Genomic DNA, 14,127 nt, shown 5'->3' with positions numbered 1-14,127 from the left:
CTGGTGATGAGTAGAGCCTTACTCTAATTGTGCTTTAATTTAGTTTATGTGTGCCCTGATAACTGCAAGGTTTATATAACTATTCAGATATTGTCAGAAGACTTTTGTTACTCACAGAGACTGCTCTCTGCATGTGGACCAGCAGAAGAATTAAGACAAAATCATAGAATCATAGACTGGTTTGGATTAGAAGGAGCCTTTTTAGAGAGGAAGGGTTGGAAGATCATCTGATTCCACCACACCCCCCCCACCACCACCACTGCAGGCAAGGACACCTTCCGCTAGACCAGGTTGTTCTAAGTTTTGTCCAACCTGCCCCCAAATATTGCCAGTGATGATTTAGCCACGACTTCTCTGAGCAAACTTTGCTGGTGTCTCATTGCCCTCACAGGGAAGAACTTCTTGCTGATGTCTAATCTTCCTAACATCCAAGAAATCCTCCCTTTCCTTTCTGTAGAATGAGAACTGGAGGGTACCACACATGGCCTATGCCTTTTGGGAGTGATGAAATATTTGATGCTCTTGTCTTCCACCAGGTCACCCTGTGTTCCAACACCGTGAAGAGATACAGGCTGGCACTGGTGGTAGATGTGGATGGTGTTGGCAAGGAGGTGTTGGCGCTGCTCCTCACAGCCAGGTACCAGTGCTTTCCTTTCAGCTTTGCTCATCCGACTCCACACACTGCTTTGCACATGGCTTGCTGGCTTCAGCTCCAAATGAGAAGCATTGCTTAATGAGCTACTTCTGCCCAGCTAGACAGGTGAACAGTAGTGCACTGAAAGCAGCCCCTGTGCTCAGAGGGCAGATACAGCCCTAAGCCTTTCTCTGAAGGGGAATAGTGATTATATTAATTATTAGCCTGGATTTTTTGGTTTTTGAAGTGTACTATTTCCAAAGAGCCACCCCTCTTTCTTCCTTCAAATGGTGGACCTGTACTGGATTGCAATCAAAATACAATGTCAGTTTGGGCCACAGAGAGCAGCCTGCTGAAAGCTCATGTCTAGTTCAGTTAATGAAGGCACATGCAAATGGGAAAGGGGCTTACGGCAGGTCCAGTGGAGGAAAAGTAAAGGTGAGAGCTTACAAAGGGGAAAAGAGTCCTTGGTGTGGAAGGTGAACTCATGTTTCTCTGCTTCCCTCTGATTCTTTTGAGCATTAATGTTCTCGAACTTAAGCTGAAAATTGTTTTTGCTGCAGCCAGATTCAAGCCTGTTATGCTGCAGTGGGTGTCAGTTTAATTACAAGAGGGGTGAGTTCGCTGGTGCTGTTCCCTCTCCCAGGCAGAGTCATCCACTCCGTGCCTGGGCTGCAGTTCTGTAAAACAAGTGCAAATGGGAACAGACTGTATGTGGACCTGTGGGTTGAAGGGGCAAGGTAGGTATAGGGACTGGGAGAGGGTGATCACCCACTGTGTAAGACAGGTGATAACCCATGCCTTCTGACACTGGGGCAAATTGCTGGGTTTTCAGGCTGCTCAGCAGTGATGTGGGAGAGGAGTGGGTCATTTTCACTGAGACACTAGAGTCTGGTGTTGCTTGAGCCCTGGTGAGTGCTGCTCCTGGGATTGTTGGGAGTGTCCTTGCAAGCTCCTGGGGCAAAGGAGGGGCAAAGCCTATCGGGGGCAAAGCACCATGCTCTGCCTGGGCGCTTGGAAGCCTTTGCAATGCTGAGTCCCAGGTTCTGCCGTTCCTTTGCAAGAGGTTGTTGGGTAAAAAGAAGTTAAAGGCCATTTGTGGCTGTAGGGTATTAAATGTCTGTTTGACGGTGACAACTGTGTTATGCTGTATTTTGCGCTTTTCATGGGGGAAACAAATTCTACTTTCTCTCAGTATCTAATTGCCTTTTGGTTGTCTCTTTCCCTAGATGTATAGTTCCTCCACTCCGCGTGCTTGACCCTGTCATGACATTTGGACGATGCTTTCTAAAATTCCCTTATCAGCAGATGCTGACCCTTGTGAATGACAGTGACCTTCCAGGCTGCTATGGGGTTCTTCCTCAGGTTTGGCATTCCACCCACCTCCTGCCCTCAAATGTTATCAAGGGTTTATTAGGAAAAAAGGGTTGTTAAGACCTTGTTGATTTATAGTCAGACCTAAAGGTTTGCTGAGAACAGGAAACAACCTGAACATAAACTTCAGGAAGCAGTTTAAACTCTTTAGGAAGCAGTTTATATTCTAGTTTTTGAGGTGCTTTCATGCAGTAGAACTTAGAGGGTTGTGAAAAGCTGCTGCAAGGAGGCTGCCAGCACAGCAGTGTTTGTGGATGCAGCAGCTTTTGGACATGCTGAGGATGCTGAGCCCATACAAGTCTTGCATCTTGTGTTGTACCTTTCTGCTTTCTCCTAGGGATTTTTGAAAATGTGTGTGAGTTGCCATTGTGGTAGATGTTAAAGAGTTGAAAAGTTTCCTCAAATGTCGATCTGAAGTTGTATTTAATTCTGTTCCTCATAGGAACATAAGGATAATGCTGCTGTATGGTACTCCAGTTCCATGCCACGTGGAATTATCCAGCCTCACAGCTCAGTGGATATCCCATTCACACTGGAAGCCCAGATGACTGGACAGCAGGACACTGTTGCTCATGTTGTGGTGTTTGGGAGTAAAGGTGCCCCACTGGTGAGTGCTAGGGAAGACATGTGCCATTGTGCAGCTCATTGTGATGGAGCATAAAGTGTGCAGGGATTCTTCCAGGGAAAACAAGAATTTGTAATATGTGACTGATATGGACAGGGAAAGAAAGGATTCATGGCATAAGCAACAACTAATGCCTAGAGAAGAGGAAGGATGGTATCCTCTTAGGTGGTGATCTAAGTGTCTGACACAGCATTTAATTATGGATATGTGAGACAAGATAACAAGCCCAGTCTGAAACCCAGAATAATCTTTGGGTTTTATACTCTGCTGTGTTACAGCTGAACAGCAACTGCTGGTTCATTAGAACTTCTGTTCAGGAGCACACAAGGACACCCCTAAACCCTGCTACAGCAAGCTTTGTGTTAGAAACTGTGCCAAAGTGATGTTCTGTCCAAAGACGGATTTAAGCTTTCCTGAAAGTCAGGTACATCGTATCTGAGAACTATCCATCCATCATATCTCTTTACAAAAAGCCCATCAAAAGACATGGACATCGCTTGCATCTGGAGCACAGAGGCTTTGTTTTTTCCACCAAGTGTGGAAATACATGAGGCAAAGCATTTCTGGGCTGAAGCCTCCTGAAAGATGTTTGCATTCAGACATACGCAACAACAGCAATGACAACAGAATGTAGGCAAGAGAATGGTGTCTGTAGTGCCCTGGCTCCATCTAGCTGAACTGAGAACAAATCTAGTTAAACTTCAGTTTAAAATGATACTAATTTTTGAAGCAGCTGTTTTAAAATACCTTGTTGTCTCTCTGAGCATGGAAGAGGATGTCAGAGGATTCCTAGGAACGTTAAGTTTTCTATAACAGAAAAGAAGACTGACATTTTGAAAGTAGTTGCATGGATTTAAACTTTTATTAAAATGAATGGAAATGATGCTGCTAAATCCCCTGGGTGCCACTGAACATCACCCAGGCTATTGTGGATGTGCATGTAAATCAGTCAACAAGAAGGCCATGGAGGAAGGTCTGAAGTTTTACAAGAGTCGCTCATAAATATAAGGAATATTTCCCTTGGAAAGGAGGGTTTCTCCCCACTAGAATAACCATTTTTTTTAACTGTGAGCTTGCTTTTTAACTACAGATTTCATAGAATCACAGAATGGTTAGGGTTGGAAAGGACCTTAAGATCATCCAGTTCCAAGCCCCCTGCCATGGTCAGGGACACCTCACATTAGATCATGTCACCCAAGGCTCTGTCCAACCTGGCCTACAACACTGCCAGGGATGGAGCATTTACCACTTCTTTGGGCAGCCTGTTCCAGTGCCTCACCACCATCACAGTAAAGAACTTCTTCATTATATCTAACCTGAACTTCCTCTGTTTAAGTTCAAACCCATTACCCCTTTTCCTACTGCTATTTTCCCTGGTGAAGAGTTTCTCTCCAGCATCCCTTTAGGCCCCCTTCAAATACTGGAAGGCTGCTATGAGGTCTCCACGCAACCTTCTCTTCTCGAGGCTGAACAGCCCCAACTTTCTCAGCCTGTCTTCATCTGGGAGCTGCTCCAGCCCCTGATCATCCTCGTGGCCCTCCTCTGGACTTGTTCCAGCAGCTCCATGTCCTTCTTATATTGAGAACACCAGAACTGCACACAGTGCTCCAAGTGGGGTCTCATGAGAACGGAGTAGAGGGGATGAGAGCAGTGCAGAGAGACAGTAAAGAGCTTCTCACAAAGCTTTTACCCTTGGGCTAACAATTTATAGTTTTAAAGTTTATGTGTTGGTTTTTTTGGGGGGAGGGTGGAGATGAACATGCCCGAAGGGTGAGCATTTCTACTGGGGAATTTTAGCTGTCCCTAAAAAAATTACTAGTGCACGACTGAGTGTGTGCCTGTTCAGTCAATGTTCAGTGAGCACACTCACGCTTGGTTGATGCTGCTCACTGGGTAAGTTGCCTGCACAGATAGGAGTTTCTAGGTGTCAGGCTAGATAATCTGCATTTTCTATAGGTCTGTCTTACAGCTTGAGTGCAAGTAGCTGGCTAATCCAAAGCTCTCTGGCCTAGCAGAACAGCTGCCCATCTTGTTCTACATCCTGCACTGGTGACTGGTCCTAGCCATGTGGATTATCTGGTGCAGATCTGACCTCAGGGGGATGGCTGCCATTTATTCCAATAAAATATTATAGAATCCTAGAAGGGTTTGTGTTGGAAGGGACCTTAAATCTCATCCATTTCCAACCCCCCTGCCACAGGCAGAAACACCTTCCACTAGACCAGGTTGCTCCAAGTCCCATCCAACCTGGCCTCGTGCACTGCCAGGGATGGGGCAGCCACAGCTTCTCTGGGCAACCCATGCCAGTGCCTCACCATCCTCACAGGGAAAATCATATCTAATCTAAATATACCCTCTATCAGTTTAAATCCATTATGCCTTGTCCTATCACAACATACCCCTGTACAAAGCCCCTCTCCAGCTTTCTTGTCAGCCCCTTTAGGTATTGGAAGGTCTTTCCAGAGCCTTCTCTTCTTCAGGCTGAACAGCTCTAGCTTTCTTAGCCTGTCTTCATAGGAGAGGTGTTCTAGCCCTTAGAGCATCTTTGTGGCCTCCTCTGGACTCACTTGCTCTTTAATTATGCTGTCTAGCACTGATACCAAGTCTTTGCACTGTTTTAAATTAAATGTGATACAGATCTTTTATCTGGGCTGTGTAGAGTCCCTCCTTGGGTCTATTGCCTTGTATTTTGTTTGCAGGTGACTTCATGCAAGATTCGATTTGCTCTTTGTTATCTGCATTAAGGAACTGGTAAAACCCAACCCTAGCTTTACTGGTGGCAAAGCAGCCTCATGTGCCACAGACAGGGGATTTCACAGCTGGCTGCTACCAGAGTAAATGGTCACTCAAACCACAACTGTCTGCCAAGGGCAGATGCTCTTCATTCTTTAATGATCAGAAGTGGCATTACATACCAATCAACAAAGCCATCAGTGCTGTTTGGGCTTGGGGAAGTGCATATGTGGCAATATCACAGTTGGCAAAGTTGCCATCTTCTTTACACTCTTTCCTTGTGTGTCACATTGCTGTAATGCTCTTCAACATATTTTTCCTTGTCCCGTTTAAGAAGACTGTAGATGAAGGCTTGGGGTTCTTAATGCGCCCCTTCTGAGGTGAGGATACATTGTGTTAGTACATACTCTACTTGAAGCCAGCTAGCGTGGGCTTCCTCCAGACATTATCCAGCTCATCTCCAAAGCCTTCTGCCCTGCCTTTGCTCCTCCTGCTCTGCTGTTGCCTGGAAGTGAAGCTGGCTGGCAAGGCACAGCTCCTCCCTCTGGCTTCTTCTTCCCAGGAGCTTTGGGCAGCATCACAGCTCACTGTATTGGCCTTCTCATGGAGGTGTAAAAGGTTCATCCTCATGTATGGCTTCAGTTCCTTATTGCTGAGGTACCAGCCTTGATACATGATTTTTGGTCCTTACTTGCACATGTTAGTGTCCTGTCAAGAGATGAGCATTTCTGGAAGCTGCTCCTTCTGGTTGAATTGGACTAGTGGTTCTGACAGCTGTCAATGCCATTTCCTTGAGTCAGATGTCATTAAAAGTTTTACATCATGGAGGATGGCTTCTTTCATGGTTAAATCATGCCCCATGCCTCCAGTGAATCAACAGCTCTTGTCAGATGTGCTCAGATCCTGTTTAAGAGTTGGTATGTTGGGAACTGGTGAAACCAGCAAGACTGGATAAATTCTCATTGGTTTTAGTGCTGTGAGAAGGTGGTTTAGCAAAGGGATCCACATTCCTCCCCAATAGTCTGCACTAGTTCTGCAAGAACAAACTTTTGGGTCTCAGACTGTCAATAGAAAAAAAAACTGTTTAAACAGTGCAATTAATAATTAATACCTGATTTTCATATAGAATTATAGAACAGTTAGGAATGAAAAGGACCTTAAGATCATCTAGTTCCAACCCCCCTGCTATGGGCAGGGACACCTCACACTAAACCATGCAACCCAAGGCTTCGTCCAGTCTGGCCTTGAGCACCGCCAGGGATGGGGCATTCAAAACCTCCCTGGACAACCCATTCCAGTACCTCACCACCCTCACAGTAAAGAATTTCTTCCTTATATCCAATCTAAACTTCCCCTATTTAAGTTTTATCCCATTACCCCTTGTCCTATCACTACAGGCCCTAATGAAGAGTCCTTCCCCACCATTCTTATAGGCCCCCTTCAGATACTAGAAGGCTGCTATGAGGTCTCCACGCAGCCTTCTCTTCTCCAGGCTGAACAGCCCCAACTTTCTCAGCCTATCTTCATATGGGAGGTGCTCCAGTCCCCTGATCATCCTCGTGGCCCTCCTCTGGATTTGTTCCAACAGTTCCATGTCCCTTTTATGTTGAGGACACCAGAACTGCACACAATACTCCAAGTGAGGTCTCACAAGAGCAGAGTAGAGGAGCAGGATCATCTCCTTCAACCTGCTGGTCGCGTCCTTTTGATGCAGCCCAGGATACCAGGAATGGGCATAAACACAAATCAGGCAAATAACTTGCATGATCTCTACTCTGAAGAGCCAGCTTTGCTTCTGACTTGTGCTGGTTTTCACAGGTGTAGCTTTGAGAATGCTAAAGAAGTTCCTGTGCAATGTGGCTGTGCAGCAGCTGTGGTCAGGGAGTGTGGTTTGGGGCCAGACTGAGCAATATAAGGAGCAGGAGAGGGCACAATGTAGGCGAAGGAGAGCTAACAGCATGGAGGTGTGAAAAAGCGTGCATGGGAAATGAGGTTTCTTTATCCCCTAATAAGTAGGATCTTGTGGCTTTCAGATGGGACCACTCCAGATCCCACACTTGCTCCAGGCCTTCAGCAACACTGAAAACTTCGAACAGTGAGAATTGTTCCCCAGTTTATGTGTACCCTTACAGCTTTCCCTATGTTTTTTTTTTCTCTTTCCATCCTGCTTCCTGGAGCAGGAAATCCATTTAGTGAGCATTGGAGAAGGACCAGTTGTCTACGTGCATCCAAGTAAGATAAATTTGGGCACTATCCAAGTTCTACGAGATGCTTCCCAAACCCTTCACCTCTCCAATCAGTCTGTCATTCCTGCACCCTTTTCAGCAAAGATGGTAAGTGTCTATGGGAGACTATTTACCAATGAAAATGATTGGTCCATATCAGCCTGTGACCTGATTTTTTTCCTCATATGCAACTTTTCCACATCAGCGAGAGAGAAAGCAAGATATCCCATCACAGCGTGGCAAGATGAGCCTGGCTTTGGGGGCTGTTTTAGCTGTTTTACCCTCAGTAAAACAAAGAGTTTATACAGATATTTGGGCAGAAAAGATCCTGGATAATTTTTACAAGTTTTCCCTTTATTTGGAACTCTGAGATCAAGAGAGCTCTGTGGCTCTTTGCTCCTGAAAGCGCATGGTTTTCCCTATGGTTTCCCTGTTACGTCTGCATCTGCTTTGTGTTGAACTGCTGTTAGATAGAGACTGAGGTGTGAGGTCTGTCCTCAAACTGTTCACGGTGAGCTGAGTTTCACACCTACTGGAGGTCAAACCAGCTGCATTGTAGCACAAAAATAGACTTGTAGGGTTTGTGTACCTACAGAGTCTGTGTGCTCCGTAGAATTGCAGAACATCTAGCTGCAGAAATAGGCTATCTAATTCATAGAGACTGCATAGTGTGACAAGTTGCACAGCAGGAGGATGCGTTGCTCCTCTGGCAGGAGGAGCAGGGCTGATGCAGCCAGGAAGGACTCGTGCTGGGGGTGGAGGGAGTCTTCTGGAGAGGGGATCTGTGAGGGGCTCAGCACAGGGTGCAGAGGAGGTTTGGTCTTCTACCATGCTGAGTGGGTTAAACTTCTGGAGCTGGTTAACCCAGATCTGGCACTGGGGACTTGGTTGTGTCTGTGGATAAATCATCAGGTGGTGTGTAATAGTACAGGCTCAGCCTCCTGGGCCAAAGAGGAGGGGGTGGAATTTCCCTCCGCTGCTTTTCCAGCTGTTTGGTAGATAAATGTAACCTCGAAGTGGAGATTCTCAGGGCAGCTTTCTTTCACTCTGCAATTAAAATTAGCTTTCCATCTCTGCAGAGATCAAGTCACCTCAGATGGTTAGTACTGGTGTATAAATGATGGGGCTTGCATGCTCATAACCAGGTACTGACTCGCAGAGCTCTTTAAGTACTGCTGTCCTAGTGTAATGCCTTCCCTTCATCTCCTGGGCAGCCTGCAGTTATCCAGCAGAACTTGCAGGGTGCATCTGCCTCTCCATTGCCTCAGGGCCCTCATGTGTGGAATTGGCAATAAATCCTATCCTGCTTCACTGCAGTTTCTGCAAATACTGAGTCTAATCAAGAAATAGAACAAGGATATGAGGTAGTTCAGGAATGGTTTCTTTCCTTGCAGTAAGGACAGGCTCTACTGCTCCATAGTCCCTGCTTCTGATTCTGCAGGGTTGAATTACTCCATGGTGATCATCTTGGCTTCACAGGACAGCTGCTGATAACCATGGAGATGTTTAGGGTGGCAGATCCTGGGAACCTGATTGATCAGCCATTTTATCAAGGGCTCTTCAGTGCTGTTTTTCTGATGGGAGCAGCACTGTGACAGGGGAGATGTGCTAAGGCTACTCCCGTACCCATAGTAGCTGCATCCTCTGAAGCTGTTTTGCTGCCTCAGTTGAGGTCTTGCACTTTGCTGCTGCCTAAGGCTGCCTGGCAGTTTATTGAGGGGAAGAAGGGAGGACTGAATAATTTTGGAGATAAAATTTGAGATGCAGTTGGGTGTCAGGGTGAGCCAGACATGTACATCTGAGAGCAGAATTGGCTCTGGCTGTCTCTTAGCCTCACTCGTGAGTGACTTGGGCATCTTTTATTCAGCTGTGGCCCTGAACCCATGTCTTGTCTTCTCTGAGATGCCGAAGCTGCTGCTTTGATTTTCTGCTTGGAGATTGCTGCAGGATGATGAGCTGTGATTTTCTTGTCTCCCATTTGGTGGCTGATCTCCCTTGGCTGATGGCAGTGCAGCGGCTGCCTTTGCAGCTAGTGATAAGCTACACAAGGGATGCAGGGACAACAGAAGAGTGTTGTTGGGATCCTATATGGTCAGTGAGGCCCCATTGTTTACCCTGTGCTAACTATCTTTCTCTATCTCATTCTCATCTTCCTTTTTTTAAGACTTTCTTTTGCAGCTCTAGAAGGCAAATTAAATGGAGCTGAGTTTATTAACTTTGCCAGAGCCTGGAATGATCCTGCTGCCTTTGGCATGCTCCATCCTGGGGTGCAGGCGCATAGACCTGACCTGCTCTCCATGCAGAGCAGTCAGCCTAAGGAGTTTTTGTCACTGGGGCACCTACACACACTGCTGGGACCTGGAATGCTCAGCAAGTTATTGCTTCTTTAGCCTCCAGCTTGTTAGCTGAGGGCATTTTGGGGGGTTATATAAAATGCTTCCCATGAATTTGAAGTGCTTCTCGGTTTCTAATACTCTTCTCCCTTGGGCTGGCTGGTGTCCTGTTAAAGCTCTGTGCTGCCAGCCTGCTGGATGGAAGCTTGAGCTAACTTCACCTGGATCAAGCACTTGCTTGGATTGTGCCAGGCCTCCAAGAACATTGTTGATTTCCATTAAAAAAAAAAAAAGTGGAAAAGGTCTTTTTTTTTACAATACTGCAGCGTTTGGGGTGAGTAGTACCTGTCATCCCAAACACAACACTGAACTGTGGCACATGTACCACTAACACCATGATGGGCCATACATCTACATCACAGGACATTTCTTGTTGGCCAGGGAGCACTGTATGTGTATCTCTTCCGAAGCTTGCACCCTCTGAATGTGGTTTTAGATGGGCTGGGGGTCCAATACCTTTATTGCCACATCCATAGAGGGATGTCCATGAGAAACCAGAGGAAGAGAGTGCTTGGGAACCCCAGGCCATTGTCTTGCAGTTCTCTTTCTGCTTATTGCTTTACTACCCTACTCTAAACATTTCTAGCTGAATTTTCCAGAGCAGAGGGCACTGGGGCACCTCGCTGCAGCTGATGATCAGTGGAACAGAGTGCTTCAGTCCTTCAGGAGCTGTTGAGAATCACTGCCTTACTCTTGGGAAAGAAGACTTTGGTGTTGGGGTTTTGATCAACCAGTTTTGCAGTTGTTCTTCAGGCTGTCAGCAGTATCCCCCAAATCATATGGCTGCTGAGTTGGAATTTGAGCAGTTTTGGCTTCCTCTGGCCTTGAGCCCTTCTGCAAACCTGGCCACCATTGCTGGGAAAACAGGAGAGAGAAAGTTTCCATTGGCGTGCACTCCAAAAGAGAGACTGGAGGGTGAATAACTATCTCCTGAAGATAAGCATCCCTTGGGTTGGGCAAAATTAGGTTCATGAGGTGAGTATGTTAAGGGAGGGTAAAATACAGGTTGAGTAGGTTCCTGCATAGTTACTGTTTTCCTATTTCCAGACACCGTAGCTTAAGTTTAGAGAAATTAAACCTTTGTGGGTTTTACTCTCCTACCTTTAGTCCTTCCTCTTCCTGCATCATAGTACAGACCAGGGTCCATGGTTTCTATCCTAAATTAGCATTTGGCTTGTCTTACAGACTAACAAACGCTCACGCTGGAGAATTGAACCCGCTAACGGAGTGATTCCCCCTGAGACTGGGGTGTCTGTGGCTGTCATAGCAAACTTGAATGACACGGAGGAATTCAATGATGAGGTGAAGCTGTTTGTGAAGAACAGCCATACCACTGTCATCCCTGTCCAGGCTGTTGGCATTGGCACAACGATTATCACCGACAAACCCTTTGCTCCAGAGCTTAACCTGGGGCCCCACTTCAGGTAGGGTATTTCTTGGCTCCTACTTCTCCCATGGGCTCAGCAAAGAGGAGTTGTGCTGCAGTCCTTCACACTAGTTCTTCAGTGCTCAAAGTCCTGGCTCTGTTTTACTGAAGCCACAGGGGTTCCTTTAGAAACACTTTTGACCACTTGAAAGATGTTAGATACTCTCGAAAGCTACTGAAATGGAAACCAGTTGCTAAATTCTCACTGAATTGTCTTTAGTTATAATACATGGGCTGCATCAAAAGGACTGTGACCAGCATGTCGAAGGAGGTTATCCTGCCCCTCTGTTCTGCTCTTTTGAGTCCCCACTTGATGTATGGTATGCAGTTCTGGCGTCCTCAACATAAGAAGGACATGGAGCTGTTGGAGCAAGTCCAGAGGAGGCCAAAAGGGTGATCAGGGGACTGGAGCACCTCCCAGCTGAAGACAGGCTGAGAAAGTTGGGGCTGTTCAGCCTGGAGAAGAGAAGGCTGCGTGGAGACCTCATAGCAGCCTTCCAGTATCTGAAGGGGGCGTATAAGAATGGTGGGGAAGGACTCTTCATTAGGGGCTGTAGTGACAGGACAAGGGGTAATGGGTTAAAACTGAAACAGGGGAAGTTTAGATTGGATATAAGGAAGAAATTCTTTACTGTGAGGGTGGTGAGGCACTAGAACAGGCTGCCCAAATAAGTGGTAAATGCTCCATCCCTGGCAGTGTTGTAGGCCAGGTTAGACAGAGCCTTGGGTGACATTGTCTAATGTGAGGTGTCCCTGCCCATGGCTGGGTTTTGGAACCAGATATTCTTAAGTTCCTTGCCAAGCCTCACCATTCTATGATTTATTTCCTCACTTTATCAAACAAAGATCTGGAGGAAAACAGCAGGTCCTGGAAGCCTCCAAGTGAAAGATGCTGCATTACAAGTCTAAACATACTTCTCTTCAATAGTGTTGCTTGCTTTTACATTTCCTAAGGAGTATCATCTCACAATAGCGGAAAGCCTTGGCAGTAGCTTGCTAGCAGCTGCTTGACTAAATTAATGGTGCTGGTTTACCTACCCTCTGCCTGGGAGTCCCGGAGGAGCAGCAGAATTTGTCTTCACCATGTATCATCCCTCCATTCACTCATTTTCCCTGGCTACCTGGCCGGGCTGCTCTTTATTAGATATAGTGGCTCTTTCCTTGTTTCTCCTGCCTGCTTCCCTTGCCAGTGGCAGCCATAGGCATGGTCACATGAGCATGGGTACAGGACCAGCTCTGAAAGGGAGAGGAGAAGTCTGCTGTGTTTGGGCAGGATAAATTAATTGAAAGGGCTGAGCTGGAAGGAGGAAATTCACTTATCCCAATGTGTGTGTCTGAAACCACGCCCATTCTTAAAAATGGGACTAAAATAAGCTTTTTCAAATTGCTCTTTTGGAGCAATTGTGTTGGAGACCTCTTGGGACAAGAAGAATAGTTTTCTTGAGGTGCCTGATCCTTTCTCTGTCTGTACAGAGGGTTCTTAGTGCTTTGATACCTACATTTTGGGGTAGAAAGAGCAGGTTAATCCTACCATAAGCACTCAGTATAGATTTTGGGGGTTTAAATATGCACCCACATGCCCTACACGTAAGCAGGGACATTGCAGGAGGGTTGATGCTTGTCCAGCATGTCCTGTTCTCCATGCAGCCACAAACTCGCTACACAATGGAGGGGACATCAGTGTGATTTGTGTCATCATCCTCTGGCCCCCTTTCACATCTTTGCCTCCAGGTTTGGAGTTGTTGCCATTGCAACCACTGCCACCAGACAAGCTGAGATGGAATCCAGGTGAGTTGAGCTTTCCCAGAGCCACAAATCCTGCAGATACCCAAAAGTTCTGCAAGCTTTCATCTGTTGCTGTCCAAAACATAAACTATTTCACATTAAGCTTGCACACATAATGTTTTAACAATATGTTACCAAGACTAGTGTGTTCTATACTGTCACCTCAGTGTTTCTATTTAGTTGCTTGTGCCAGATGATAATTTTAGCTTTCAAGAAACAGACTATAATTATTCTAGGAACAATTGATTTTCTGGTTGTGCTCAGTATAGAGAGTAAGAGTAGCCTGCAGTTAGCGTTTCTTAATATGAGGGAACCAATTTCTATTGAATACTCATTTTTAGGTCAAACTCTAGTTACAGAGTCACAGAATCATAGAAACAACAAGGTTGGAGAAGACTTTTAAGATCAAGTCCAGCTGTTACCCCAGGACTGGCAAGACCACCTCTAAACCATATCACTGAGGGCCTCATCTAATAGTCTTTTGTTGTTCCATTCCCTCAGCAGCTAGAGCTGGCCTTGCTGCTGTCTTTGTGTTGGGGAAACTTCTCACAGGTGTTCTCACAGTGCATTTATCTTCCTAAAACTCAAAACCAGCTGTACTGTTCAGGCAAAGGGTGATATGGGGGTGATGAGAGTTGGATACTGCCTATGGGATGAGGGGATAATATGGATGCCAGGGCAAGGGTCCCACCATCAGAGGCAAGCGGTGTCCAGATCACCAGATGAGGCAATATACCCTGCAGCTCCTCTACCCTGCTCTTGCAACCCTCGGGATTCTGTGATTCTGTGAACAGCACCTTCAGAGGAGGCCATCTGAGGCAGAAGCTCACAAGGGAAAGTGAAATGTCAGCAAAGCTGTTCCCTCATCTACTTGAAGCCAGGACAGGCCAGCTTAGGCCTGATGCAGTGAGACCTGCAGGAAGCACCTTGGA

At 46.3% G+C, this 14,127-nt stretch overlaps 1 protein-coding gene across 1 annotated transcript in view; it reads left to right on the top strand.

Moving 5' to 3' along the window:
* Positions 1-14,127, top strand: part of LOC101880493 (HYDIN axonemal central pair apparatus protein) — a 110,043-nt gene that overhangs the window by 27,860 nt on the left and 68,056 nt on the right. Inside the window, exons 13-17 of the mRNA XM_034063205.1 lie at positions 537-637; positions 1,864-1,999; positions 2,451-2,615; positions 7,547-7,699; positions 11,170-11,408. Of these exons, the coding sequence (XP_033919096.1) occupies positions 537-637; positions 1,864-1,999; positions 2,451-2,615; positions 7,547-7,699; positions 11,170-11,408 (794 nt within the window). The remainder of the gene's footprint in view (positions 1-536; positions 638-1,863; positions 2,000-2,450; positions 2,616-7,546; positions 7,700-11,169; positions 11,409-14,127) is intronic.

The sequence above is a fragment of the Melopsittacus undulatus genome, chromosome 5 (genome assembly GCF_012275295.1).
Source record: "Melopsittacus undulatus isolate bMelUnd1 chromosome 5, bMelUnd1.mat.Z, whole genome shotgun sequence".
Classification (NCBI taxonomy): Eukaryota; Metazoa; Chordata; class Aves; order Psittaciformes; family Psittaculidae; genus Melopsittacus; species Melopsittacus undulatus.
Note: the sequence above shows the minus strand (reverse complement) of the source record. Positions and strands in the feature narration are given on the sequence as shown.